The 27365-nt window shown below is 32.6% G+C and overlaps 1 protein-coding gene across 13 annotated transcripts in view; it reads left to right on the forward strand.

The window, feature by feature from the left end:
* Window positions 1-27365, forward strand: part of LOC143186325 (uncharacterized) — a 451287-nt gene that overhangs the window by 388184 nt on the left and 35738 nt on the right. For 11 of the 13 annotated variants that reach the window (XM_076389907.1, XM_076389912.1, XM_076389911.1 and 8 more), the window contains 7 exons: window positions 1783-1872; window positions 2643-2687; window positions 3006-3032; window positions 3136-3171; window positions 3290-3394; window positions 4121-4165; window positions 11283-11345. In XM_076389907.1, coding sequence (XP_076246022.1) covers window positions 1783-1872; window positions 2643-2687; window positions 3006-3032; window positions 3136-3171; window positions 3290-3394; window positions 4121-4165; window positions 11283-11345 — 411 coding nt within the window. Of the gene's footprint in view, window positions 1-1782; window positions 1873-2642; window positions 2688-3005; window positions 3033-3135; window positions 3172-3289; window positions 3395-4120; window positions 4166-11282; window positions 11346-18348; window positions 18468-21634; window positions 21701-27365 lie in introns of those variants that run through there. The other 2 variants (XM_076389918.1, XM_076389916.1) reach the window with 2 other exon arrangements.

A 27365-nucleotide genomic window follows, 5' to 3' on the forward strand; every position in this document is an offset into this window, starting at 1 on the left:
GCTCATTTACAGAATTTTTGCTTAACAGTGATGACGGGTTACTGCACCTTTGGCGCTTTCCACAAACAATTTTAATCCTAAACTTATCGAGGTTAATGTATGTCTACTTTTAAAGAAGTGTCAACATTACAAATTTTTAGAACAGTATATAATTCACAATAGTAATCTTTATTTAAAGATCTGATTAAGAGAAAGGTAATATTTGTAAAAGAGTAAAATGAGTATAAGGAATAGTCATTTGAATTGCTTTGGTATTTCTACTTGTAAATTTTCATGCTACTTTATCATGTAGAATTTAAATTTTCTTTCACCTGTTATAGTACAGTCTACATGATGGTAGACTATCACAAATTAAATACCTAAGAAACATACTTGAGTTTTTTGTATAAATATTAATAAATGTTTTGAACATTTATTCTTAGCATTACAATGATTTGTTAATATTTATGATTTTATTTTCCATTTTCTTTGTTCATATTGTTGCGATTAAAAGACATAAATAACTAACTTACCCTGAAAGCCTTATATTGTTCTAGAGGAGACAGTTTATAAGGGAGGATTTACATCCTTTGATTGCACTTTAAAATATACATTTCAATTTATATTCATCTTTAATAAATCTGGAAATATTAAATCACCAAAATCTAAATATATGTAACTAAGAACCGTACTTATCGTAAGATGCATTAGGCGTAACCTGGGATCTAACTATGAGGCCACAATTCAAAATCTTACTCTTCAGAAATAACATACAAAATTAGTGATCCTCAAAGGAGTGATCGGGCAACCACAGTAAATTGCTCCTAAGCCAGAAGTGAATATACAGGTGCATACGTAACTTAAACTATGCGTAAAAACAAAACGCACGGAATGTATGCGAAACACTTCAGGTGCATAGGAACACTATACTTTTCTTTTTTTTCACATTTTTTGTCTTTATCTATTTACATTTTAGGCGCAAATAACTCTCAACCAATTAGCAATCATCACCACCTTGTTTGATCATTCCCTTGAGGATCACTATACACTGTCTGATGTAAGAAAATGCCTTGAGATGTATCTAGTTGCCCCAACCTCTCGATATTAATACGAAAAATATGCTTAATTCAACGGTAATGGTGGACGCGACTCGCTGATATTCAAGAGAATTTATACGGTCTTTGATCTGCCTTTTTAAATGTAATATATTTACAGATATCAGTAATAACAAGACAGCCTTTGTTATATTTATGTTTTCCTATTTTAGCTTCATCAATTTCAATAATTGTGTTTCTGTCTCCTATCTAGGCTAAGTGTTTTTCAATCAGTGATACGTATACATAAATCCCGACAGAAACTACTTAGTTCAGTTAACAAATGTGGTTGAATATACGCCCAATTAATTTATTAAAAGTTCTTGTCGGGGAGGTCTGAACATAACAATCGTTGCAATAACCGAAATATGAATAAGTGGTCGGACCCTGAGGGTTTGTTCTCTTCAAAATACCTAGATTATCCAAACACAGTTTCATCTGTGTTTCTTTCCCGTGTACACAAATACTTAAACCTAACCCAGATCTAATTCAGATCCAACCCAGACCTAATTCAGATCTGATTCGTATTTGACCTAGACCTATTTAAGCCGATCCAATCCGAAAACTATCCCATTCTTTTCTCGAACTTTCAAAATATGCAATATCAAAAATAGTTTAGCGTATATCTTTAAAACTAAGGTTTACCTTAGTATTCAAATTTATTGAACTATTCTATTACTATGTAAATTCAACCTTAATGTTTGTTTAGGGTATATCTGGACCTAAAGGTGAAAAAGGCGAATATGGTGACATAGGACCTCCTGGATTGATGGGCCCACCAGGTTTACCCGGCCCTCCGGTAAGTGATTCTTTGAACCAGTGCTGACCACGAATTGATGAATAAAACACTTTACACCCAGAATTGAACAGTATTCAAATTATTTCAGATAGATATTTATCTAAAATAATTATGCGAATACATTCCTTTTAATTAACTCGTTATTAACTACCTACTTGTAAAATATTTTCTTTATAAAAATTGATTGTCTCTATTTATTCAAATAATTCATTATTACTTATTAAAATAACATATTCGAGTAATGATACGAATAGTAATTATTGATTGTCTTGGTTTCGACTTAAAAGTGTTATCCTACTAGTAATTACACATTATTATCCTACTAGTAATATACCTACATTGTATGTTTAATTTCTAATACAGTCATTTCATAGTATTTGAAAACTTTCACGTTCAGTACGCTTTATTTCGTTTATTTACTATATAATATAGTATAAGTAAATTTTTTTCGAATAAATTCTTATGTAAAAAAGTTATTTGAATAACTTCTTATTCAAATAAATTCTTATTCGATTGGACGTTTATTTTCATTAATTACGAATAAGATTTTCCCCAACACTGTTTACATGACTCTGTTTTCTCCTACGTGTTATACGTACTCTTATAGATATTATTTGTTAGAACATTTTGATGCATGCTAATGGAGATTGGAGACAGAATAGGGGCAGCTCGTTTTACATGTGAATAAAATTCGAATAACACTGACTTGAAGTATTATTTGTTTGATCGTTTAACCAATGTATAATCTTGTGGATATTCTCCGTAAACAGGGCTATCCAGGTTTGAAAGGTGAAAAAGGGGAGAAAGGCGAATCGGTGAGTCTGTCTTTTACTATTTAATATTTTACGTTTAACAGATGAGACATTGAACTCCTCTTTTATTCACAATCAATAACGAAGATATAATCAAGTCTAGAAAGCTCAGATCAATGAGTATAAGAGTTGTTGAATACCCATCAATCTTTGAGTGATTCTAAGTCCTTGCTTTCAATGATAAACGTATAATGGTTGTCGTGTCAATTACTTTGAAATTGAGGACCGAACATGGCATTTGAACGACGTACGTCTAAATCGGTTTTCATTTAACGATAATATTTATTTCTTTTCATGATGTTTTCGGATCTCCAACAACAGAAAAATAGAAAACTCAGACGGAGGCAGGTATGTATATTTCAGCTATATACCTTTGTAAAATTGTTACAGAGAACTATCTTTAATAAGAAATCATTAGAGAACGATGACTAAAGCGAACATTTTGTTTTAGGGAGACGGTACATTCGAAGTAAATGCCGGCGAAGTGGTGAGTAGAAAAATTATTTGAAGATTTTATTCTGTTCATACTTTACTTTATCAGAAAATGACAGCAATCGAATAATACTTTTTCAATTGTGCCACATCGTGTGATTGATTTTTCATAGATAATGGGTCCACCAGGACCACCTGGTCCAGCTGGTGCTCCTGGACTTCAGGGTCCACCTGGTATCAAGGGCGATCGAGGACATGATGGCGCCAAAGGCGATCCTGTCAGTAATCAATTATTAAAAACTTCTTTAATTAGATAATGCGCACTTTAATTAGATAATGTCAACACTTCTTAACATTGTAAAAGTGTTTAGAAACGCTGCATAAATTGGTTTTATACATATGTTTTCACGTATAATAATTAAGTACACGCAGAGTGTTCTAAAGTAATGGTGTAAATTGAAATATGCTAATTTGTTTTGATGGGCCAATTTGAGAACTGAATTATAACAGCACAACGTAAATGTTAACATGTATTAACTAGAGTCTAGGCTTTGTAACTAGGGTCAAAACTAGGATTCCATGTTCATTATCAAAATTTCGAAATTACGTGTAAATTTACATACATTAGACGATAGTAATAAATCTATAAGCAAAATTTAAAAGTTTATAATTCGAAATTTCTTTATGAAATATTACTTTGAAAAATAAATTTACAAATATAAGCGTGTTTGAGCTAATCAGCACATCAGATGTAAATTATTATAATTATAGAGTTAAAGCATTAAATAACTAATCAATTACGTGAAAAATTTATGACAGCGTTGAAACCGAATTAATCCCATTATTCGGAACACACTGTATAAATCTCAATACTTGTACACATGTATACTTGATAAGAGAACTCTTAACGATAACTCTCTAAACTCTAAACGGATACAGCAAGACGTTACAATGCATCTACTACATACACATTTTTACGCGTGGCTTTCTGTTTCACATTGCAGGGAGAGAAGGGTGCCAAAGGAGATCCTGGTCCAATGGGACTGCCCGTACGTATTTTCCTCTCCAGATTAGGTTTGTAGGTTAGGTAGGTTAAAACCGCGATGAAATACCAGGGAATCGAATCGATTGAATTGGCAGTATTGACACAAGGGCAAATAATTTAAAAATTAAGCTAATTTATCTCTGACACTTGGAACAGACACCACCTCAAACATGGCGAACGCGTATTTCATTTGCAGCAACTGCAATTGTACTTTATTACCAGAGTAAAAGTACATAACCAGAAAATGGAAATGATGTATGTACATAAAATATTTACCCTGCGATACAACGTGAATACAAAAAAAAGCAAAATCTTTTATAGTCACTTCGTGAAATGCATCCCATAAGTAATACGATATTTTATGTCGGTGAAGTTGCAGATTAACTGGATCCTCACCAATTTCAATGATTTTGAAATATGTTATAAAGAACGATATTTTGAACAACTTTTTCCTTTCAAATAATTGACGGTCAGCTTTAGTTTCGAAGATATTTGCAAAAAGCTTTTGGTATTATACAATTGAATTCTGTCGATACTTGTACGTCCGTGGAAGGGCATGCGTCAGTATCTAACCACCGCGCCGCTCGTCTATTGCTTTTCTACGCTCGTCGTAATGGTCGGCAGACAACATATTACAACGGGTAGATTAAAAGACTCAAATAAACCAATTTCAATAATTCTAAATGATACTTTGCATGACCGGTCGCAACATTCATCAGTTTAATATTATGCAAAGAAAGGTGACTGGAGTTGGTCTGTGCTAGATTTTTTTCGGGGAGGGGTTCCTTATGACAATTAAGTGGATTCAAGTTAGTCCTGGGTTTAAGAAAGTAAAACAATTTTTAAAATATTCATAGATCTGAAGATGCAGTTCTCAGATACTTCAAATTGTCTTATTTTTTTGAAACCTCGGAATAAGTTGAATCCAGTCCATTGTTATGGGGTGGAATGGCTGCTGCCCCTCCTTAAACCCCTCCCCGCTAACGAACCTAACCCGGACCAAGTTTAATTACCTTTTTTAAGTTTAGTCAAAACTGATATAATCACTAAAACTAATTCTGAACTCGAAATTATTTTTATATAGTATAAAAATGAAAACAAGATATTCTGTTTCTGTATTATATCGATGATGTGTTAAGGCAAGCGTCTGCGTTATCAGTCGCATTACCGTACTTATTCTCTTGAAATTTAACCATTTCATCGAAGAATACTCAGAATTATTGAAATTGGTTTACTTGAATCTTTTAATCTACTCGTTATAATATGTTGTCTGCCGATGCACTATTGATGCATATCCACGGATGCACACATATCGACAGAATTTAAATGTACAGTACCAAAAGTTTTTTGCAAATATCTCCGAAATTAAAGCCGACCGCCAATTATTTGAAAGAAAAAAGTTGTTCAAAATATTGCTTTTTATAACATATTTCAGAATCATTGAAATTATTGAGGACCCAGTTAATGTGCAACTTGACCTCAAAATCTATTCAAAGTGAATATCAAACCTAAAAGTGGTCGAAGAATTGTACGAATGCAAGTACGTATTTACAAAAAATCACATCGGTAAATCAATTTTTAGATAAATCAAGATAAAGGATATTTTTTATTACGAATTAAATTTAGATTAAAATAAATTTATAATACAACCAACGTTCTATGTGCCTGCTGTTTATTTTCACACGTGTTTTTTACAGAGGTAAATTTTAAGTTCAGTATAGTGTATATAAGTTATCACCTCATAACTAAGAATGGGTTAAATAAATTATGTTTAACTTTAAAATAATAGTAGATAGAACAAAATTTCATGAAACAAATTTAAAGAACTTCGAATAGTATCAGTGTTTATACCATGTGGCATACATATATATAACATATTTGCTTTAGAAACTGACATTTTAAAAATTTTAAGGTCATTTATTCTTTTAAATAAAACGGTATGTAATTTCATATTGTTTTATTTTCTGTAGATAGACAAGTAATGAATTTAAAACTTTTTAATTGTACTTCTGCAAAATAAATTTTAGCCCATCTTTCTGTTTCTCTTACACGATTTGACCGTGTTTATTAAGTAGCATCATTGTCATACAGTTGTTTGACATCCAAAATAATAACAGTTCCAAGTAAATGGAATAAATGTCGAATTCCAAAGTTTGTTTACGTTTGGTACTCAATCAGTTAACAAGCTATCTAAATTATAAATCGTTTTTCAAAGATATCTATTCGGGTATTTTGACCAAATGAAAAATAGTTCTCCTCTTTACAGAAGTGTCTTCATAATGTTGAAAGAAATGAACTTGTCATTATCGAATATATTATCTTAAATTTGTATTTAAAAGTGCAATTTAGGATATACATTATCGAACTAACTGAAAATGCTAAAGCACTCAATTCATTTTATATAACTAGTTTTAGTAGGAAAAATCAAGGACAAACGTAACAATTTGGATTTTTAACTCCGTAACTTCTAAGTTTCATACAATTTTTAAAAAGGTCGAACAGGGCAGTAAACATACATTATTAAACAACATAATCAAACCAAAAAACTAGTAATATATTACACCGTTTTTTTTTAAATAAACCTTTTTTTAAAGTATGTCACTTATTACTTTTGCCCTACCGCTAGAGGTAGCGGAACATAGTCTTTTAAGAAGCCAGCCCACAATCTGTTTTTCTTTTACGAATGTGACGTTCTGTAAACATTAATTCCGTATTTGAAGATCACGTCTAAGAACTTAATAAGTCCATTTTTGTCCATTTTTCTGTTTTTTATGTCGTACGATAACCACAAGAGAACAATTTTATTGTATGTCGAAGTTGAAAAGTTGAAAATCTTGACAAGTTCCAAGATATGAGATATAAGCACATGTGAAATACGAGAATAATTTAACAAATTAACGAAAAATTCAAAGTTATTACGTAGTTTTTAATAATTGTATTGAAAAAACATTGACTACGTTGATTACATCATACGTTTTTGTTATTTTGTAGTGTTCTGTTCAAACTTCAAAATCACTCGTCTGTAAAATGTAGGAAATGTGACTTCGGAAGTTCTTTCCTTAATAAATTTTATTAAAATAACAACCGTTAAAGCCAAGAGTATAGAAGAATGTCGCAAGTTACAATCGAGACAAAAGTAACAACTCGTTACTTTTATCTCTACTAGCAGTATTTCTCATGAACATGTTCTACATACTAATCTAACTTATAATCATAAATTTTTATACCTACTTATAAGGTCAATATCTATTGAATACAATACAGAAAAAGTAAAAGGATTTGAAGAAGCCAGAACAAAAGGATATGTAATTGAAACAGAACCTACAAGTTTACTTTTAATATATTATTTCAATATAACGTTAAAGTACGAAAAACTGCTTATTATCACGTGTTGCTAAAAACTAAGTTGGAGGACAGATGAATACATAAGATTATTGTTCAATTGACATTTGTTTTATAACATATGTTACATTCGTCCCGTGTTTCGTTTGCCCCTGATCTTCCCTACATAAAAGAATACATGGTCCAAAAAAAAAAGTTTGATCTTAAAACCTTACGATCAGAAAAGTGCACGTATCAATATCTCGCTGTAATTACGTGAGATGCCCATAGTATTGTATAGTCTTTCACATTAATTCAATAAATGAAAGTATAAGACTATAACCTGGTTAAAATTAGTCAAGTTATTTGAATTAAAGTCATTTGCAAATGATTCTGGATAATTGGACCAATGTGAACGTGTTGTTTTAGGTGATTTGCAACATCCTTTCTATCTTGTCTAGGCACGTTCAGATTAGTTCAGTTACTTGAATTCAAGTGGCTTGAATGCAAGTATGATCAATCTGAACGTATTATGTTACTTAAGTTGAAATATTCTTTCAAGTGAAGTTGGCGTGTTTTCAACTTTTCCTTGTCTTGAAACACACATTAATTGATGTATGCCATGGTATATACTGTACCACACACGGCAAATTTCAAGTAAATCGACGAACATGTGAACCTCAAGGAAGCTATTAAAAGTGCATGTCTTATTTGAAAAATACATAACCAAATAGTCAGGATGCACCACCTGTTTCGACGCCATTTTTATTATTTTTGCCTGACAGCTTGAATTTAAGTTACTTTTAAATTTGAACCACTTGAATTCAACTTACTTGACTTGTGTGACCACAAACTTAACATCGAGCTACTTGAATACAAGTGACTTGAATTCAAGTAACTTGACTAATCTGAACACAGCTTATAATACAGAGTAAGGAACATTCGTTAAATTATTTACTGTCAGTAAATCAGTTGGTAATCATTATAGTAGATAATTACGTATCTACGTTTTTGTTATTACTAACTTGTACTACAATTTATTTTTAATACAAGACTCTTGTAGGTATTATTTGATATACTTAATACAACAAGACTCGTTGTTATTATTTGATATGCTATAAATTGATTTCCGAGTATATATTAATTGAATATTTCTTATTTGTTATGTGTGTAGTACTGCTTTCACATACTTCGACCCCTGTTTAGATCAGGTTGTATGGTTATCTTCATTTACCGTAGCATTTTTTAAAACAGTATACATCTTCGATCAATGCATGTATACTTGTACATAACTCTTTTAATTCTGTGCTTTTAAATTTCGTAGTAACATCTTACTTCGCATTGAGATGTTAGAAATAATTGAAAAAAATACAAATCTTACAAAATAGGGTGAAATACCTACCTTATACATCAAGAATTTAAAACTCTATTATTATAAATCATCAAATTCTAAGTCAATTTTCTCAAATTGTATAACACAACATATATTATAATAATGTGTGATACACATATATTATAATGTGTAACACAACATAAGAACATTGTGAATAAGTGAAGGCTTGGAGATGGTCTACACGCCAACTAAGCAAATATAACACAGTCGAATAACATTACTTTAGCTGAGCAAAATTAAAGAAGTGCTCAATGTCAATATTTAATTACGAGTCCACTCAACTAATTGGGATTCTATTCTCTACTATTTATGATCATTTGGTCATTGCGATTAGTCGAGTATTTAACTGTAATTTCGAAGGCACTAATTATGTAAAACCTTGTAGTTTTTTCATTTATAATTACTAATATACACAATTATAAGTGTAACCCTATGTCCTAATTGGATGTCGTATAGCGACAAAATCCATGCGATCGATAAACACGATAGTACACAAGCAAGTAACATTTATATATACATGTGTCGCGTCCTAAATAAATACAATATATGCATAGTAAAATAGTCGTTGTATGACATTCAATTAGTACAATGCCTAAGGTTTCTGTATATCAAAATGGGATCACTTAAGGGTCCTAATACTAGGCACTGTTCCAATATAATTGAACTCAAACTTTACAATTTTTAAACTCCTCTTGTATGTACAGATACCTATTTCAATTTTTGTAACATAAATAAAGGGAGACAACCGATAGTTCTCCTATTGTCCTAACTTTCGATTATTCAAGCACGAAGAGTTTATTGACTCGAACCCATATAAATGAATATATGATCAATTGCTTTATTGGTAGTACATATTAATACCTGTTGAAGTATTAAAGCTATGGCCGAATCAGAGTTAAGCCAGAGTTGGACAAAATGTAAACTAACTACTTATTACAATTATAATGTAATTGCGAATTCAGTTACAAATTATTTTCTGTAATCGTTAATTACCATGAGCCGCAATTACGACTGTAATTCCCAAATATAATTGCGGGACGATTATAGTACGATTACAATCATAATTGCCACAGGTAATTGCGCAGAACAATTACAAGTAAAATTATTCTTACAATTAGCAGTTTTACCTACATATATTCCAGAAATAGAATTTTGTATATTTTTAACTTATTTTATTCCTAAGTCAGAATATAAAAAGAAGTTAAAATTGGGGCTTTTAATGAAAGAGAAAGTTCGTGCGAAGACTGTTATGCAAACGATGGAACAAAATTTGTAATTTATAAATTTTATTACGTCTTCTCTGTAATTAATAACTCTGAAATGGAGCCTCAAACACATGCTTACCATTTTAGATTTTGTTTTATTTTAACATGTAGAATCGCGTTTTAAAATTTCTCTGACCCACTGTACATACTTATAGAAACGTACGTTATAGACGCCAAAAACTAAAAATAATTTGTTAAAAAGAAAATCAAGTTCTACAAATCAAAGAATGAATAAATATTTATAATAAATCAAAATAAATATGTACATACTTTCCATTAGAATACAAAAATGAAATGTCTGACGAAGAAGCGAAGAAGCATTTTATCAATCTTTACATACAATAAGTATATTGTGCATATAAATATCCATACTGTTTTATTTTCATTAAAACGGCTTTAATGAGTCGAAAAGTTGAATCAAAGTCTTTGATTGAAAAGTTGAAAAGTTTATTGTCGTTTAAGCAAAAGTAGAGCCAGAAATCAATGCTTATTACAGAACATCTCCAATCCACAAAAGTCAGTAAAAATTGGTTTTAGGCTAAAAGTGAAGTTGAAACACAAAATCAGTTGGTTAACTATTACAAAGTTATATCCATTTCATGACAAATAGAGCATTCATGTTATCTATAAATCGCGTTAGACAATGATATAAACATTATTTTATTGTACTTCACTCACACTCAATGTTCCTCACTGTAAACACCATAAACTGAATACGTCCTGCTAAAATGGACCAAGTGCAGTGTTTATTCGAAGAACGCTTACAAATCAGAATCTATGACAATCTTAAAGAGTCCTTCAGTCATTGTTCTGTCACTATTCATTTGTCTAAGGCTACTTGTTCTACATATTTTCAACATATAACTAAAATAACGATTAGTATTTATCAATATGCAAAACCCGAATATTCGTCGAAGAAACACTGTATTCGTTCACAATTGTACGAAGAAAAGTCCATATTTCGTATGAAATTCATAAATTTGTAATCACGTTCACTATTATTGCTCGGCTGATACTTAAAAAAATCGTGTTACTCATGGAATTGCCTAATAAGCTCATTAGCAGTTGCTTATTTTGCCAAATATGTAATCTTGCATCACTATAATCGAATCACTAACTCGAGAATGTTTGTGTATTTACAGGGGCCCATGGGACTAAGAGGGGAGTCCGGAAAACCCGGGGATGCCGGGAAACCTGGTGTCATGGTAAGAACGCGGACCTCTCGCTCCTAACGTCATCGTTATTTGGCCTCGCTCCTGATTCATTGATAGGCATTCACTAACAACCAGTGTAATCGATTGTCGCTTTCACGACAAAGCGTCGTACTTCTTCGTATCCTCAGCAAGATTCTTGATTGCCCTCCAAATGCGTTTCTCTCATGTCGTTTAATGTATATAAATGTTCAAATAATCATCCAACAGTACGCTAATTGAAAAGTAACCGTAAAAAAATGGACTCGAGAGATAACGTTGTGTAGGCAATGCCAATACTTCGGATGGATATCCGACCACGTCGATGAATCTTGTCGAAAGTGAACAATGTGCAGTCATATCCCTAGCGTAACATTCAGTGAGATATAATTACGAAGATGAATGTTAATAAATTCGGGCCACAAGCTCCACTATCGGCCCGTGGATATAATAGCTTCAACGGTTGTATTGATCCGAAGCTATTAACAATACCTATTCTCAACGATGAACGGCGACAGAAAGCCAGCAGGACCGTCCGTTGCAAGAATCACAGACATCATAATGATATTGTTTTTGTAAACAATGATTAGTACTAAAGAACACTTTGAGGCATCCTTCTTCTGAAAGTGCTATCTGTGTCCTGTACGTGTATCGACTTTAAATCGTTTAAATAGTAAAGTAATTGTACTTATGTTACAGTGCAAAGTATCGTTAAACGCAAAGCTATAAGCATTTCATTTCGATTTATGCGTTTTGTGTTGATGCGTGACAAGGTTGAAGTTTTGGGACAAACAAGTGTCTTCCATAAACACTTAACGTGTACTAGTAAATCATCCAATGCTTTTTCGATTATCGAAATGCAGATGCATCGGTGCTGTATACTTGTTTAGCCAATGTTTAGCGGATGATCGATCCACCATCCGTCCTGTTGATATATTTTATATGTACACTGAGAAAAAATGCTATATATATATATACCTATTTAGTCTTAAAAAAGAGAAACAAAGATTAGATTTTTCCTTAAATCATTCTTTAGCGAGACATAAAACAATACAGTTACCATTTTAGACGAATGACAAATGGAAATTTTTCCAAAACAAACCGATGTTATCGTTATTTAAAAAAATGTTTATATCTTACGAACTATAGTAATCACTGGGTCAGCCAATTAATTTTAATACTATCTAGAGCCGGGATGAAGGGTTTACTGAATTTTCCTAAATTCAAGTATTCGAAATATTTAAATATTTATGATCTAGAACTAATGAAAAATTCTTTAATATAGGCTATGAGTGCATTAGCCACTTCCGTTGAACTATTATTTAGTTGCCTGTGGTACGTCACATTATTATTTTTTTTATAGGGAAACGCACACTGATAATGTTTTAGTTATCATAACTTTCTCATAAGACCTTGTGTTTGTTCCTCGGACAACTCAAAAGTTCCTCGGTTACACCTTCTTCTAGTGCGCATCTAACATTAAATTTTGATAAAGGAGTTTCGAAATGATACCGTAATTAAAGAAAGATATAGTTTAAAAAAAATTGATACATATTTTGATTAATTATCAATAAGATATTTCATACTTAAAAAATATTTATAACAGTCGACTATTCATAAAATATCCCAACCGGTTCCAGACTTTAGTCTGTAATTCATTTATATACATTTTTTCTCAGTGTATTTTATAAAATTTATTTACCTTCTATATACAATCGATTAACGTATGTGAAGTTTCTTCATTCGTTGTACATTCGTTTCCCTCTTCCTCAGTTTCATTTTTAACTCTCAGTTTTCGATGTTCTTGCCTTAAGTGATAATTAACTGCTTTGTACTTAATAACAGTGTTCCACATACGCATCACGAACGATTAATAAATTCTTTACGAAACAAAATACATAATGAACAAAAATTACAAAGAATTACAATGCTGTTAAGGTTGCAGGCAGTGACTTCATAGAATTATTCGCTATGCAATTAATCTGTACAGTAAACCCTTGCAAGAAGTTCAATTTCCTCTCTAGTTTCATATCCACAGACCGTTTTTTGAAAAGGTCACCACAGACTAGCAACAAGATCGTCGAAAGACATAAAGGAGCAAGCTCATCGTCGTGTTTGCACACTTTAATTTTGAAATACGTGAACAAGTGTGAATACATGAATGAGCTTGTTTAATGAGCTAACTGGCGAACATAGTCGGTAGTACATGGCGGTCTTGATCTTTTCTTGCTCGTCAAGCCTATCGAGTTTTTGCCTATGTACCATTGGTCACTACTGAAAACGCCATAGTTAACGAAAAATAACTTGAGACGCATAGAAACACGACAAATCATCCAAAACATAATCAAAACAATTTCATTTAATAGTTATAGTCAAGAAATAATGTCTTCAGTGGAACCGGCAATACAGAACGTCTTTGATATGTTAAAATACAAGGGGTTTCAGAAAATATGATACATTTTTAAACGATATGTTCTAAGCATAAAGACTATTAAAAAAGTTCATATGTACTTATGCTCAGAAACGTTTCGTAGTTAAACAATATCTTGTACTCCGTAAAACGCTGTTCCAGTATGTACTCGTTTCCACCGTGTGCTATCTCGTTTAATGTCGAGATTAGACTCGACTAAGCCCCAATATATTTCGGCCATTTAATAGTCCGCAGTTCAATCATTGACTTTAAAAAGAGTAGCACTCTATTCGCATTAAAGCACGACGCATAACTAAAAAACTGTCCGGACATACGTGCACATAAACTCATTATATTGTTTTTATATTTAGTACATACTCTTTAAAAATGTCGTATATTTTTTAAACGCCTTCTACAAAAATGGTAGGCTAGTTCAAATGGAACAAAAACTTTCCAGGTACCGAAAAAATTGCCTTTATTTTGCGCCAATAACGCCTTCCAATTAATAATATGACTTTAGGACAGAAGACCGTTTATAAATATTAATAAGATAAAGTCTATAATAAATTGTTGACATAGACATTGTAGATATTTGAAAAAATGATACGTATGCGTTTTAAGAAGTGAAAATACTGAATTCTACATTTCTCATCGGATCTTCACGATTGTGACACAAATCGATTCTTTGTACTTCTTCGATGAAAATGATACCAACATAATTCGGATTCTAATTTAAAAAATTAGATAAATAATTGACTTCTAGAATTTAACGCTAACTTCGTTAAAAGTAGTCCGACTAAGGGCTGATTCACACTTTCTGTCTAGCTGACGGCAGACTAGCTTTTGCGTTGGCGCAGTGTGAATACTAGCAGGTAGTCACATGGCAGTCACCATCTAAAATCAGCACTGTTCAACGTAGGAACCCCTCACTTGCCTGCTTCCCCTTCCAGTTATTCTGTTGCTCCACCAACACATACACTCATAGGGTTTGAGCTTTCTTACAAACAGGGACACTAATATATCATGTCGGCCTTCATACCGTCGCGAGGTTTCCTTGACGACGAAAGCGGTAGTGGGGGAGCCCACAGGGCTCGTGAGCCTTCGCTTGGACGGCACTGAAATAAACGATGATATTTTGTAGAATATCTCGTGTCAATGCATATTTCTTATTAACAATTAAAACTAATCTATATACAAGCTGTAGTAGAACATGGGGTACTACACAATGAAAGACGCAAGTTTATATATAATAATTAACTGAAAATAATGACGTTGATACCGCTATACATATTGCATATGGATATGAAGCCCGGAGATATGTAGGTATATACTAGACGAATCTTCCAATTCAATTTTCCCGAAAACTAAGTACCTTATAAAAAGTATTGTATTCTTCGTTTCCAGTTTATTTTTGTACATATAGAATTACCCTGTTCTCGCTAGTGCCACACGCCCTGCTATGCCTTATATGTTTAGAAATTAATAGTATTCTAAAAACACGCAGGTGGGTAGCTGGGTATGATAGTTTCATTATACGCAACGCGTCCCAGGTTCGATACCCAGTATGGAAAGAACTTTTTCTGTTTCTTAGATTTTATATATTTAAATTGCATATAACAATATGTTATTGTAATTTTTTTAATACAAACTTTTGTATATGTATACATATCTAACACATAGATATATTTTATTTGAACTATTTTCTGCCTTCTTTTTGTATTTTATTGGAGGATTTCCACTGCCTAGGAACTAGGGCGTAGGAGCAGCGTCGAAACGCACACAACGTTCCCGTGTGTGTATGATTTACTACATTTGTTTTCTCATGCATTGTGTGTGGTTGTGTACAATCGACGCCGCGGTTAACCGCAACATCAAACACGTTGTTCTAATTCTCTGTAAATACATGCACTTGTATACGTATACGTATATGCGCAATATGTACTTACTGTAGAGAAAAGTTCATTTACTAGATATGTATTTATAAATGAAAATTTGTATACAAAAATTCCAGTATTTGTGAAATAATATTGCATGCAATTTATATATATATATATAAAACAGAAAAGTTCTTTCTAAACTGGGTATCGAAGGCAGAATCTGTCACTTATTGTTAGAAAGAAATCATCATTTGGAGCTACTGAACAACCTTCCTTGAGACTATTAATTTCTAAATTTATGTTTATAGACTTGTTTTAGTTGTTCAAAAGAAATACACATAGAGATATTCCTAGAATGTCATCGTTTGATCTCTAGACTCATCCCACAAAATTCCATAAAAATGTTTGGGGATCGCATCAGTAGCGGATATACGTACAGACGATCGACTCGGACTCGTAAGATTGAGGCCCTCACACAACAATAAAAGTATAGATCATTTAACCGGAAATCCGTACGTGCAAATGAACAGAAGAGTATTAGCAACGCGATAAATGTGAAACAGATGTCTTTTCAAATATTTGATTTAAATATTTTAATTTTATATGTATTTAATTTTGTATAAATATAAAACAATATATATTCTGCATAATTTACTTATTTTAAGGAGACTTCAAACATTTGTGACGTATCGGCCCTCTTGAAGAGTAGATCCACCACTGTCCTCTTTTAACAAATCGAAAAATAAAAGTATGTTGGCAGTTGAACAGATCGTGAGTGCCTCATATCGCTTGTCGGCAATTTGAACAGTTGAATTTCAGCGTTTCAAGAGCGAGAGAGTAAGGGTCACACCTGCCTGCTCTCTTGACTTCTTGCAGCTGCTGAAGCACCGAGCTCGCGTACATGTGGCTTATGTAGTAGTATGTGTAGTGGAAGAGGAAATTTTCTAAGTCACATTTCCAAATTAGAATCATAGAGTGACTCCATTTCTGTAGTTCGTAGCTAATACTATTCCTGGAACGAAAACTGTAACAGCAGATACCGACATGTCAATCTCGAAAAGTCATGTGACTATCCTACCCTCTTATTGCGCGTGTCATTATTTTTCAAAAATTCAAATTCCTTACTCTTTATTGTATTGTTATGAAAGTGTAACATCAATGGATTTTTGACGTCATTGCCAATGAAACGACATGAAACACCATATAAATCACATGAATTTTAACGAAACTAACCTCAAATTGCGCGAATAAACTGTTTATGTAATTTCACATTACAATCCTAAAGTACGTCGTATTTTGTATTGTTTTCGTGGGAAAGTTACAAAGAATCAACTGGTGTCACTTTTATGATGATCCGATGATAAATGCTGAAGTTGGTACAGTAAAAGTTGGATAACTGCCTGAAATTCGGGACCAGTAGTAGGCAGTTGTCAAGCGGAAGTAAAGATTCTTTCCACCGATTAAACTCGAATCGAGGGCCCGAGCTTCCTTTTGAAGTGTTTTGAGCGTGAAAAAGGGCAGTGAGTGAAAGAGAAAGAGAGTAGATAGTGAACGTGACGTGACGGAAACATCATTAACATAATGCTAATGCAATGATAAAACTTCTTTAATTTTGATAATTTCTTAATAAAACTTTTACAATCATATTTTTGAGGTTCTTGTAATGAAAACAAGACTAAATACGAAATAATTTGAATGATATTTGCATATTTAACGAGTGATAATAACTTTTCTTTTCACCTACTAAATAAGTAAATATAATCCAAAGTATATTGTGTTTGGACTTATTTTATTTAGAAAAACCTCAGAAATACGCATAGTGAAAGTTTTATTATAAAATAACCAAAGTTACGGAAGTTTCAGCTTTAAATTAGTATGGTCTCTCCGACACACGAGCTGAGATTGAGTTACAATACCTTACCCAGCCGTTGAGCATCGGTCTAAAGAAACATGTCCTTCGTTTGGCACATCTGGTCTTTTCGACCGCCGCATTTCGTAACTGCCTGCTTCTAGATTCTAGAAGTTTAAATCTCATTTTTAAGCATAAGAACTTTTATCTATGCAGTCAGTTGATCCGAATTCAACCTGTATTTCGTCACATGGGTATTTGAACAATTTTGTACAATTACGAGGATAGTCTCAAAAGTACTCGACCTAACAAAGAAAACACAATTAAATTTGAGAAAAAATATCTTTATTTCTCTACATAGTCTCCTTTTAGCTCGATACACTTTTCCCAGCGATGTGCAATAGCTTCGATACCCTGTTTATAGTGAAAACCATCGAGCTCCACAAAATAGCCATCAACCGCCGACTCCACTTCATTGTTGGCAAATCTTTGACCGCTGAGCCATTTTTTCAAATTTGAAAACAGAAAACAATCCCAGGATACTAAATCTTGCGAATAGAGTGCGCGAAGAAGCAAAGTATTGCATCACATAACGATGACCAATTTTCTCCATGTTTACAAATTCACTAAGAGCGTTCACTATTGCTGGTTACCAAACAAATACTGAACAACGTAGCGTCGTCAAACTTCAAACTTAAACTTTATAAACTTGGTACTTTTTATCATAGTCATTCTTTTCAAACAACAGCCGCCATTTATACGTCAGGTCGGGTACTTCTGGGACTACCCTCGTACTTAAACAAATAATACCTCGAAGAAATGTTCTAATATAATGTTATTTGCAATGTGCACATATAACCTATATTTACAATTTATGTGTAGGTATCTCGTGAGGGGCCCCCCTCAGTGATGGGAATGGCTAAAAGGCAGTTACACTATAGATAGATTCAGACAATTACCCAACTTTTACTGTATTTTCACATCCAAAGTCTACTTTTATCTTTGTCTTTTGAAGATCTCCTCTCTCTTTTGAAGATAAATTTTGTCAAAGTATTAAAATGGTAGACTTCTTTCACATTTCAATTGATAATTTGCGAAAGCCTACTACAAATACAACGTTGCCTTAAAAAATAAACACTGTTTCTATTGCCAAGAGTGATCGTTTCTGTTCCTATTGTTTCCTTTGCAACTGCCGCAGTAAGTGTGAAGAACTGGAAATAAGTGAAAAATAGATGATAGGAACAAATCATAAATTTAAATTGGTCTCGCCATAAGATTAATAAGTATCAAATACCATGTGTCATGTTTCTTTTTACTCAATTTCATTAAAATGGATGCCAAATAAACTACTCGACATAAAGAATGATCACACTTTAAAATCAGTCACCAAACTAAATTAATTGTATCTTACTACAAAACTCAGTGTTTCTCACTTTAGCCACCGATTATTATTCTAGTCTCCGGCCAATTCGCTAATTCTTGGAAAACCCCAAACTCAGCTGCAACTAAAGAGCCACCATGGTATTTTGGACTCTATTTTCATTCGCGAATGTCACAGTAAAATCATTAATGTCAGTATTAACCTGAATCTAATGTTAGTAATGCATTAAAAACGATAACCGTTGTTTTACTATTCGTGTAATCATAACTTAGGCGGACACCACTGTCTATGGAAGACGTTCTATATTTCGGTCCATTTTTAAATAATTTATACATATTAAACATTCAAAATATAGTATTGTGCGTTGCTAGTAAACTGAAACTTAGAAGGAATGTGGGTTTGATTGATAATAGTGGAATCTCTTGGTGCATCTAAAGTCGGACCATTCTGAGACAAGGAACGAATTTTGCCTTTAGTCTGCCGTTTCCTTCCACATTCACCACCACTTCTTTAGGCCTGGTACCCTTTGGTACAGCAGACCCTCCTTCCTATGTTCTCAATAGCGGGACATCGATTGTCTATACGACATACACCGCAAAATATCTACCCAAAAGATAGCTGAAAAAGTAAAGGATGTTGGTATAGATATATACATACATCAAGGAAGGCCTGCATCGCCAAAGAGTGTCGAGGCTGAAGAAGTGGTAGTAGGTGTAGGAGGAAAGAGCAAACCGAAGGGAAGGGAAAATCCGTACCCTGTCTTAGACTAGCCCGACTTTAATAGAATGACCATCTTTCTTGACATCGAATACATCACTCAATTTTTTTATTTCGCCATTCGAGCGTGTGTCTGTATCAAGGATGCCAAACGAGCAGGACTTTCTGATATCATTACAATATGAGTAGGAGTAGGGGAATAACGCCGTCCGACCGTATTGGGTCCCCACGCTCCCCCACTCCTACTCCTCTTATAATGACGTCAAAAAGTTCTACTCGTCTGACATCACTGGTCTTTATACAGTAATGTTGCGGACGAGAGCCGTTTCGTCTACACGGACGAGAGCCGTGGTTTATCCCCACTACCTCGTTTGATACGTGCCGCCGAGAAACCAATTCTTGGAACCATCGCGTTCGAGCTCGACGCCCGAGAACAAGGACGTCATAAAAAACAACGATAGCATTAGGGATTTAAATAGGAAAAATTGAAGTTTCTTATTCGCAAACGGATTTTCACGCAAGTAACACCAATCGATTCCTTGTGCTCTCCCGATTAAAATGATGTCAAACACGACATGATTCCGATTATTTTTAACAAAGATACATAAAACTTGGTTTGTCGAACGAAAGGTCATGCTCGTAAACAGACCCGGGTGCGACTCTCGTCCGTGAATGGTAGTCGATTCTAAGGCACGACTAAACCCGAGCGCGACTCTCGCTCGCGAGTGGTAGTCGATTCGACGAACGCGGCTCTCGTCGTAGGGCTAACTCCCTATTATGTATTCCCTCATATTTTTGTGTTTAATTATTTAATGACTGAAATTATTAAGAAAATGAAAGCGTAATACAAAAAGTATGTATATAAGTTTCGTTTTAAATGTTTAGAAATTTTAATTTTTTTATTTTTAATATCTTCTTTCCGACATCGATTAAATATAATATACGTAAATTCTGTTTATGTCATTTTTAGTTCGTAAAGAACTGATAGAAAAGTAACTTTGACGATTCTCCGTAACCGTCGCAGGGTTCCAACCTTTATTATTTAAATATCTTTATTATAAATAATAGGAATCATGTCGTATTTGATATCATTTTTATCGGGAGAGCACAAGGAATCGATTGGTGTTACTTGCGTGAAAATCTGTTTGCAAATAAGGAACTTCAATTTTTCCTATTAAATCCCTAATGCTATCCTTGTCTTTTCTGACGTCATTGATTTCGGGCATCGAGCTCGAGCGAGACCCTTTTTTTTGCTTCTCCGGTCGTGTACCAATGATCTCGGCGACCGAGAGCAAAGGAAGCCGAATCGACTACCAGTCGCGGACGAGAGTCGCGACCAGACCCGAGAGCGGCTCTCGTCCGCAACATTACTGTATACGAGCTTAAGAATTCGTCGTTAAATGGTAGGCAAGACAATACAGACAGAATCATGCGAAGCCTGTGAAATACTCAAGTGATAACTTGTCAGCAGTGCACAGTAATTTTCTAATTAAAAAGAAAAACATTTTTTTCTTTAAAGATTTTTTCATAATTTTTACAGTTTCTTATACATGAGCCTAATAAATATTATGTTTTTTTATATTTTATCATATGTAAGTAGAATAATCTTGTGAACTTGGCAAATCTGTTACATATCGTGTATAATTATAATCGAATTAAGATCATCTTAGAACTCATACTGCAAAAAAATATAAATATTAATTTTCTGAAGTAGACCATCCATCATTATAATTATCAGCATTGTTGTTCCGTAATTACCTGATTTTGGTAGTAATGATAATATACATACTCCCATATTTTGCTACGAAAGATTATGTACAAGCGTCCAATAATTTCAAATATGTAAGTGGTAAAAAAGAAGTGGTTTATTATCAACTGGAATTATATCTTTTGTTGTTGTATTGTCTGATATTTGTTTTTCGCTTTTCAATAACAGTCCGTTCAATAATAGTACTTCAAAGTGTAATTAAAAACTGTTGAAATACCTGCATTGGATCCATCCAGTTATACCATTCACATTACAAGATTATATGAAATAATATATAAACAGTGTATATTGTCACTATGCAGGATGTTTGACAAAAGGTAAAACAACAATGAACTGTGATGAAGTTACGACGGAGGCTTCGATTGCGGGATATTACAATGATGCTGGCGTATCAGTCCGAAATTCTTCCGGGTTTACGATCCGTTTCTGTTGATCTCCCTCCTTCAGGTATTTGTCTCTCACTTGCACTTAGTATTTCTTACTCTATCTTCACACCCGCTCCGATGAAAGTGAGCTCCAGAAAAATACATTTTTAAATTTCGTATTCCTAAAACTGGGGCCATCCTTAATAGTGGTCCAGATATGGCCCCGTCCTATATACTGTTAATCCAGCACCACTATACTTGTTGAAAAGACAGCTAAAACGCGCCTAAGATGCACGTAACGTAGAAACTTATAATACTACTTCAGACATGAATTAGTCAGATCAGAATAATTCATGTACATTTTGTCACTGATAATGAGATTGGACCGGTGAATACATACCAGCACGAAAATATGTGCTCGCTCAACTATATTTTACGCACATCTTAGACGTTCCATCAATAACTGAAAGCTTCGTAACAAAGCCTCAGATGTACTATTATCATTCTTATTTTTCGTATTACTTTGACACGCAGAATTATCCTTTAAAATTTCAAATTTCTATCGTCGAATGACATATCACCTTTTTTCAGAAATTCTCAAAAATCAGTAAGACAAATTATCTTGTCAGAGACAAACAATTACATATATATCGAAAACTCGAGAAAACCACTCTTTCGGGAACGATAACGTGATGGAATAATTGTACGCAATACAGATTTGCAAATCAGCTACACATTAGATCTCCGCTCGACCTTAGAAGCTGTGAGTTTTTAAATCCACTAATTGAATAGGTATTGCGTACATCATGTATTTTAAGATATGGTTGATCAAAGAATATTATTTTGCTAGTACTGCATTGAAATCAAGTTACTAATGCATTTACAATAAATCATACGACAGCTTTCAATTACTTATACTCTAGTTTAACCACTTATATCTTTGAAATTATGAACTTTACATATAATGGTTCACAGTATGGAATAGAGATTCATATACATAAAATTTTGTTTTCATTATAGTGCATTTCAGTTAACAAAATTCTAGAAATTAGGTAGTTTTTTTACGTAACGTAAAAAAGAGTGGATGTGTATAAATCTGTCTAAATGAAAGTAAGGAAAGAAAATATTCACGTTTTTCTCCACTCATTTCAGATTTGATCAATTTCGTACCTGCTGAAAAGACCGACTCCAACATCTGCATAGTATTATTAATTTCGTGATTGCTTTAAAGTTACTTCTCTTACACTTAGAATTAAAGATATCTATTTATTCCACTAATTTGTCTATGCTTGTCTCTATTATCTGGAGAGTTGTCATGTTTCATGTTATCAATTTTAATTAACTTCGCGATTAGTTAAATGACTTTAAAACAACATCGAATTTTGATTTATATTTCAGTAATGCAACGTTGCTATTAAAAAGTCAAAAATGTTTCATGGATTATAATTAACCTCATGAACATTATCCTGTAAATGCATATTATTATAAATTTACAACCTAAAATTCATTTTTCAATGTGTAAATATTCTTTCAACAAAATATTTTACTACTTAAAAGAGTTTGACACGTTTTATATTAGCAAAAATTTCAACTTTTAGTTTGCGTAAAAATCTTTCGAAAATGAAAGTATGAAGTCGTATAATTTTCAAGCTAAATATTAAATTCTTAGTTTTAAATCTTATGATCTTATCAAGCTTAAGGATTACAGAAAAGAATAATTATAATATAAACACACCCATGTTTTTAGTACATTTTTAAGAATATTTTTTCTGGAATCTGTAGGTAAAATCATGAGAATATTTTTTTAAGTATATTTGAGAAATAACATATTTAAGAATTGGAAGTATGAGGAGAATCGTTAACTGGAATATATATCGTCTTAGATTTTGTTAAAAATTTGGAAAATTTTATAACATGATTTTCTACATTATTTCATAAATCATTAATGAGATCGAACGAATTTTAACTAAAGCTGACTAATCTGTGCAAATATTTATTTTTTAACACTTAATCGACCGACCACTCTAAAGCCGACGTTTAATTAACCGTTCCCGTTGATCGTTAAATAGATAGTAGGTACATATTTATGCTTCACTCTTATATCTGCAAATGCTGAAATTACATTTTTATTGTACATCTGTATGTGTAAAAAGTAAATCTGCATATAATATAAAACTTTTGTTTATAATGAATGTTATAAAATTTAAAATTGTCTTATAAAAGTTATAAAATTATCATATAAAAAATACGTATACATGTACATAAAATGTATCTTGAAGATTATTGAATATGCTGACATATCGTAGAAAACTAAAACTATAACCTTATCTAAGCGGAGACATAAACGATCAGTATTTAATTAAAGTTCAGAGTGATAGCGAAGCACCAAAACAGAGTGGCATTTTAGCCAACATCTGTCTTGATGTTAATGTTACGCTGTGCAACTTCGGCCGATTAAGTGTCAAGCTCTCTAATTAATTTCCACGCTGTTAAAAATAGTTAGAATTACATTAAATTTTTAACATTTTCAACCTGTTAGCGATTACTCGTATCATACTAGAAATACCTCTTTAATGATATTAGTAGTAGTTACGGCGGTTATGCAGTATTCCCCGGATAGGCTGGAAATTTCTAGTTCCCCAGACTTTTTTATAAATAGCGGGAACGGAGAGTGTGTAGAGTATAATACATAGATTCCAACTTTTAATTTAATTAGGTTCACTGGGTTCTATGCGTTTTTATACTTAAAAGTAGAAAGTTACAAAGAAAAAAAGAGATATTAGTAACTATTAATAAATAAAGAACATCAAGTTCAACATTGCATTATATGCATTGCACTCTATTGCAATGAATTACGTGTGGTTTTCTGATAAAGAAGATACCAAATATAGACTATATGAATTGTATTTAACAAAATTGTATAGAAGACGATTTAGAACATTTAAAGTCAATTTTATTAAACAAAGCCTAATTTACATGGTAATCGTTACTGTTCTAATCGAGAAAATATCAACAGTTTATTGACGTTACTTCCACTGCAATACAATAAAAAACAAGCTGTTTTACTTTTTAAAAAAGTGATCACGAACTTAAAAATCGATTTAACATATTTAGCAAGTTCTGCATATTTTCTCAATACACGATAGAGAATTATATTTTCTAAATATAGTCCAACTTAATCCATTTAGGGGTTATTTTTATAGGAAAAATCTAATGAATCGATTGATGTCGCTTTCATGAAGTTCTAATGAAAATTTCTCACTTTTTAGAAGCTAATTAGTACTATTTGTGTTCTTTGAGCTCCTAGTATACTCGAATATCAAATTGTAACCCAAACTAACAGATACCAAATAGAAAATAATCAAAACAAATAATTCCAAATGATTCCTTTGAATGTAACCTGGACGCAATTTTTCAACATATCCGGAGAATAATGTACATTGTACTTTGATACTCCAGTGTATAATAGTAGTAATTGTTCTACACAAGACTTCATGCTGCAGTTACGAAACATTGACTAAATGTCATATCTAATAATTATTTTCAAATTGTTACCGATGACAAGGAACATCTTGATTATACCTAAGTTTATAATGTGTATGTATATACATCTCTTCCAGACAGAAAAGCATTTCTTCAAAGATTAACTGAAATCGTTCAGAATTAATTCCAAACTATTTATTGAATCGAAATATAAATTTATTATTAGTATAAAAATATGATTTTCAATAGCTTTTGAACTATCGCGACATCCTGTTCTTTTTTTTATGCAAATTAAGAAAATATATTAACCAAGGGGTGCAATATTTGTTAACTACTTGTAGACCATTCATTCTCATTGTTAGAAAGTAAATGAGTCTCAAAGATGCTTTACTAATTAGGCATAATAAATCATGCTTGAAGGTAATGTTTACGAAAATGGTACTAACAAATGCAAAAATTCAGAGTCGTTAAAAATCACTGGCAAGTTTATACAATAAATGTTTACGTGCTATAAAAACGTATTGTCCAAAAACTATTAAACATATAAAAATAATTGAAGTGTCATAACTTTGGGAAATGTCTTAATAGAATTCGGTATGTACACCATTCATCACAGAACAAACCTCGAAACGGTATTCAATCTCGCACCATATTCACTGAATCATATGTGTATTTATTATTGCTATATGATTTTTAGATATCGAAATTACACAGTTGTGTAGATTCTTAAGACTGCATCTTCTGCTACTCTACATTCAAGCGAGCGAATACTCGTTCTTCTTCTTCTACGTTCAGCAAAATTCAATTATACTATTAATCCTCGGACGACTAACGGTGAGTAAAAAGTGACCCTGAGTCCGCTGGTGCTGCACATTACTGTAAAACAGTCCAATGTACAAGGGTTAATGAATACAATTGACAATTGGTAGGCGATAAACAAGCATTCGCTCGCTTGATTTAAACCATAAAGCCGAAATGGGAAGTTAAGCTAAACTGTGCTATTTCGTGCTATGTTTAACAAATTAGCTTCAATACAATACATACAGAAGATTTTCCACGAAAAGCTAAACGAAACTGTATTATATCTTTTTCAGAAGCTACGTTATTAGCTCCACATAGTGCACGATTCTGTATTACCTCGTGAGCGACTTTTTAGAAACAAGCAAGGCATCGCTTAGCTTCGAAAAAAACATAACACAACGTAACTTAGCTTTTGGTGGAAACGATTCCGTACGTATATTGTATCGATGCAAATATGTTTAAAGGTAACATAGCATAGTTTACATAGCTTAGCTTTTTAGTGGATTATTGGCTTTTAATACTTATTTGAGTTCGATATAATTAACAGTTTTTGAGCAATACGTTCTGCAAAAGGAAAACGTTTATCTTTCTTGTGTTTTATCCAAATAAAAAATTATGTACACGTGTTTCAAAACCAAATGCACAAATAGAAAAGTGGTGATTGTATATGATAAAATAGATAAAGAATATATCAGAATGTGAATCTACACACTAAAATAAGTAAAACATATGTAAATGTATATGTATGTCCTATTCTCCTTACTATTCGTGTTATGAAGAATTAATAAAAATGTTCCAAATGTCCACCTCGTATCTTAACACACACTACTACACGCCTTCGCATTGAGTTTTGCACTCGCTTAAAAATGTCAGGTATTCCTCAAATAGTCTCAAATCCATGTTCCGTTAACAAAATTATACAAGCAATATATATCGATTATTTCAGCAGAAGTACACACGATCATTTTGAGATTGAGAGATTGAGATACTGACTACGAGTTTAGATTATTAACAAATCCTACAATATCAGTGGTATTGATTGCAAACATTAGGTAAGAACAAGAAGTACTAAGGAGTGCAGTAGCTTGTGTTAAGGCTTGAGGCGGATACTTCGAACATTTTTTTAAAATTTTTCGTAACTCGAAAAGTCGAAAAGTAAGGAATATAGGACATATGTTCATAGCATGTTTATACTTATTTACTGTGTGGATTCACCTCATGAAGTTCACTGCTTTAAGATTTTTATGATGACAAGACATAAGAAACTCTCAGTTTAAGCATTGACTATTTACTGTAAAGCAAAAGCTTAGTAACTCCTACCAACTTATTTTTTCATGTAGAATTACCATATTTTATCGTACTAGATTATAGTACTACCGGTTCT

The sequence above is a fragment of the Calliopsis andreniformis genome, chromosome 12 (assembly GCF_051401765.1).
Source record: "Calliopsis andreniformis isolate RMS-2024a chromosome 12, iyCalAndr_principal, whole genome shotgun sequence".
Taxonomy (NCBI): domain Eukaryota; kingdom Metazoa; phylum Arthropoda; class Insecta; order Hymenoptera; family Andrenidae; genus Calliopsis; species Calliopsis andreniformis.